Source organism: Ictalurus furcatus, chromosome 22 (assembly GCF_023375685.1).
Source record: "Ictalurus furcatus strain D&B chromosome 22, Billie_1.0, whole genome shotgun sequence".
Taxonomy (NCBI): Eukaryota; Metazoa; Chordata; class Actinopteri; order Siluriformes; family Ictaluridae; genus Ictalurus; species Ictalurus furcatus.
This window is the reverse complement of record NC_071276.1, coordinates 1,283,500-1,288,443: the sequence shown is the minus strand read 5'-3', so window position 1 is coordinate 1,288,443 and position 4,944 is coordinate 1,283,500. Positions and strand designations below refer to the sequence as shown.

At 35.9% G+C, this 4,944-nt stretch overlaps 1 protein-coding gene across 2 annotated transcripts in view; it reads left to right on the top strand.

Moving 5' to 3' along the window:
- Positions 1–607: 607 nt before the first annotated feature.
- LOC128625497 (BOLA class I histocompatibility antigen, alpha chain BL3-7-like) overlaps positions 608–4,944 on the top strand; it is an 8,990-nt gene continuing 4,653 nt past the window's right edge. The window contains exons 1-2 of one of the 2 annotated variants that reach the window (XM_053653863.1): positions 608–744; positions 1,831–2,097. In XM_053653863.1, coding sequence (XP_053509838.1) covers positions 693–744; positions 1,831–2,097 — 319 coding nt within the window. In that variant the 5' untranslated portion in view covers positions 608–692. The remainder of the gene's footprint in view (positions 745–1,830; positions 2,098–4,944) is intronic. The other variant, XM_053653862.1, reaches the window with a different exon arrangement.

Here is a 4,944-nt window from a genome sequence, read left to right as displayed (position 1 = left end):
TTGTCTAATTACTTTTGAGCCAGTGGAAATGGAGGGACTCTGTAAAAAATGGCTGCAAATCCTAAACGGTTATTACAATATTTTTGTTAAACCCCTTGAATTAAATCTGAAAGTCTACACTCCAATCACATCTTGATCGCTTCATTTCAAATCCACTGTGGTGGTGTACAGAGACAACATTACAAAAACTGTGTCCCTGTCCAAATACTTAAAGACCTTAAAGATATACATAAGATATACAGTACAAAACTGTCATATTAGATTTTAAAGTTTATTATAAACTTTTAGCTTCCCAATTAAAATAATAATAATAATAATAATAAAGCCCATGTTAAAATATAGCCCATGTGTTAAAATACACACGTACAACAAATCTATTTTAATTTATAAAAATCTATTTTAATTCACACACACATCACAATTAGTCACATCTGTCCAAAATACTCGGTTAAATATACAGTGAGGAACAAGATGACGGTTAATGATTCCACTCTTCATCTTCATGCAGCAACTGGTGACGTGGAGGAAATCCTGAATTCTGATTGGTCCGAATTTCCCCGCCTACAAAAACTCTGCAGCAAAACACGAGAGAAAGGCAGAGAAGAACATCAGCACTGACTCTGAGGATCTATCAGTGTGGAGAATAAACTATAGAGTTAGAGCTGAGAAATTTACATTTACGAAACTACACAATGATGAAAATCCTGATTTTCCTCGGATTTTGTGTTCATCTGCCTGCAGCAGGTCAGTTTACTGGCTTTATTATAACTTTATTTTATTATCACTTTATTCTGTTAATCTGTAAATGGTGATTAGTCATTAAGGCTGATTCAGTGACTTTTCTTCATTAAAAGTGTAAACAATGCATTCAAACTATTAAACATGAACAGTGTTGAGATATAAAGTAATATTCAGTAGATTCATGATTAAAATTCAGAGATAGTCCTAACAATCTGCAGTTTCTATTCAGTATTTACTATAAAATCTCCACACAGCACTGAGATCACTGTTACGGAGGAGATATTTACATAAAATAATGTTATTTATTAGTTATTTATCTAACACCTTCCTCAAACTCATAAACAGGCGATTAGTGGGAAATCTACATCATTAACAGAAGAATAAAACTAAATCCTTTATTTCCTTCCCTAAAGAAAAAAAGGTCTAAAGAAATCTAATTAAAAGTCTTAAGAAATAAATAAACAAATGTGAATTCAATTCAGTTCAATTCAATTCAGTTTTATTTGTATAGCGCTTTTTACAATAGACGTTGTCTCAAAGCAGCTTTACAGAAATATCAACACGGTATACAGATATTAAAGGTGTGAATTTATCCCAACTGAGCAAGTCACTGAGTGGCGACGGTGGTGAGGAAAAACTCTCTAAGATGTTTTAAGAGGAAGAAACCTTGAGAGGAACCCGTCCTCATCTGGGTAACAACAGATAGTGTGAAAAAGTTCATTATGGATTTATATGAAGTCTGTATGGCGTTAGGAGCAGCCGTAGTCCCAGCAGTCTGGAATTAAAGAAGATTTGAGCTCCATCCAGAGGCAGAAAGGATCTGGATCTCTAGTATCTCCATAAATTCATGTGGGACTCGGCTTTCAACTCCTGTTTTCACTTTCTGTGAGAAAGTACATCCTGTGCACACTGCACATTTCCCGTGTTAAACGTGTGTGATGTGGCAGGAGGGAGAGTCACTAAATTATCCTGAATGATCAGAAACAGAATTCTTTACTACTTTTATTAACATTATTATGTATATTTATTGTCTTGTTCATGTGATGAGTTACTAAAATAATGTAAATGTCCATTTTTACTCTTTTTCAGTCACACACATTCTGCAGTTCTTCTACACTGGAGTCACACCAGGAATAAATTTCCCAGAATTCACTGCTCTCAGTCAGCTGGATGGAGTGCAACATGAGTACTATGACAGTAAGATCAGGAAGAAGATCCCAAAGACGGAGTGGATAAAGAGGATCAACGCTGTTGATCCAGGTTACTGGGACAGATACACACAGGTGCTGCAGGAAAATGAGAAGATCTTCAAAGGCAATGTGGATAAACTGATGCAGTGCTTTAATCAAAGTAAAGGTAAACACACTCACACCTTTAATCACTAACACACACACACACACACACACACACACACAGCTTTAATCATACACACTCTCACACTCTCTCTCTCTCACACACACACAGCACTCTGTATACATACAGAGACACAGGGAAACATCGAGAAAGGATGTTAGCCAAGTAAACTAACAAGCTATTGGGCTAATAATTATACTGTATAGTTAAACTAGTAGTAGCTAAGTGTGCTGGCAAGTTAGTTTATTGTTAACTGTTAACTAGGGCTGCAACAACTAATTTATAAAAATCAATGAAATATAATGTACTACACATTTATTGGTCATATTTATGTGTCTCTCCTGCCCTTTCAGATTATCTCATGCTCTGTTGGCCAAAAAGTCCGTAGTTTGTACGCCATCTTGTTGAATTGAAAATGAACATGTTTCAGATGAATAATTAGTCTACACGACGGACTTATAAACAGCTACATAATATTTCAGTACATCTTGTGTAAAGTCATAAAGTCTCCATCCTGCTTTCAGAGTCGACCCCAAAAAGAGTTGATTCACTGATTCTAGCAACGAAAGCTAAAAGTCAACCCCGAAGCTTGACTGAGTCGATTCTGCACACTGAAAATGATTCGCTTTGTGTACACATGGAAATAAAATGAATTTAGAATCAGAGTGTTTCAGTTAGCAGGACAGACAGCAGATTATTTATCTTCCCTTTATTTTTCATTCGTCTGGTAAAAACTGAACAAATCAGGGCTTGAAATGTAGATAAGATGCAGTGTGTCAGTCGAGGACCTTCTTGCAGGGGCAGCTTGGTGGTGCTCGGATTTAAACTCACAAACTTCTGATCAGTATCACATGCCTTAACCACTGAACTATCACAGCAGCACAGCTATAGTTTTTAGAGCACTTCCTGTCCATCTGCTGTTTTGTCAGTATGATTATAATGTGATATGTGTGTGTGTGTGTGTGTGTGTGTGTGTGTCTGTGGGAGTGTGGGTGTGTGTGTGTGTGTGTGTGAGTGTGCAGAGCTGCTGGAGCTGAATTGGCTTTAACTGTTATTCACATTCAGTCACCTTTCACATTCAGTTTTATTCAGAGAAACATTTACATTGTTTTGTGTAGTTTATGATTCAGAAATAAAAATAAAAAAACGTATTTTCAGTTATAATTATTCTTCATTCAGATTTTGTTCAGAATATTGTGGAGAATGTCGAGTCGTGATCGCAGTATTGTGAATGGAATAGTTACAGGAGTGTGAGGTTACACCCCTACTGTGGTCACATGATTCCTCCTCACTGCAGCGTTTAACCTTCTTCCTGCTTTAACACCTGAACACCTGCTCATTATTATCATCATGTTCATCACTAATAACAACACCATGAGAGAACTGATGCTGTACCCCGTTATCACCGCTCATTATCTCCTAACTATTACACTTACACCTCAACATTTCTGATAGTGTTCACTCTAATAACACGTCTCTAATACATCTGATAGTGTTCACTCTAATAACACGTCTCTAATACATCTGATAGTGTTCACTCTAATAACACGTCTCTAATACATCTGATAGTGTTCACTCTAATAACACGTCTAATACATCTGATAGTGTTCGCTCTAATAACACGTCTAATACATCTGATAGTGTTCACTCTAATAACACGTCTAATACATCTGATAGCGTTCACTCTAATAACACGTCTAATACATCTGATAGTGTTCACTCTAATAACACGTCTAATACATCTGATAGTGTTCACTCTAATAACACGTCTAATACATCTGATAGTGTTCGCTCTAATAACACGTCTAATACATCTGATAGTGTTCGCTCTAATAACACGTCTAATACATCTGATAGTGTTCACTCTAATAACACGTCTAATACATCTGATAGCGTTCACTCTAATAACACGTCTCATACATCTGATAGCGTTCACTCTAATAACACGTCTAATACATCTGATAGTGTTCACTCTAATAACACGTCTAATACATCTGATAGTGTTCACTCTAATAACACGTCTAATACATCTGATAGTGTTCACTCTAATAACACGTCTAATACATCTGATAGTGTTCACTCTAATAACACATCTCTAATACATCTGATAGTGTTCACTCTAATAACACGTCTAATACATCTGATAGTGTTCACTCTAATAACACGTCTAATACATCTGATAGCGTTCACTCTAATAACACGTCTAATACATCTGATAGTGTTCACTCTAATAACACGTCTAATACATCTGATAGTGTTCACTCTAATAACACGTCTAATACATCTGATAGCGTTCACTCTAATAACACGTCTCTAATACATCTGATAGTGTTCACTCTAATAACACGTCTAATACATCTGATAGTGTTCACTCTAATAACACGTCTAATACATCTGATAGTGTTCACTCTAATAACACGTCTAATACATCTGATAGTGTTCACTCTAATAACACGTCTCTAATACATCTGATAGCGTTCACTCTAATAACACGTCTAATACATCTGATAGCGTTCACTCTAATAACACGTCTAATACATCTGATAGTGTTCACTCTAATAACACGTCTAATACATCTGATAGTGTTCGCTCTAATAACACGTCTAATACATCTGATAGTGTTCACTCTAATAACACGTCTAATACATCTGATAGTGTTCACTCTAATAACACGTCTAATACATCTGATAGCGTTCACTCTAATAACACGTCTAATACATCTGATAGTGTTCACTCTAATAACACGTCTAATACATCTGATAGCGTTCACTCTAATAACACGTCTAATACATCTGATAGTGTTCACTCTAATAACACGTCTAATACATCTGATAGTGTTCACTCTAATAA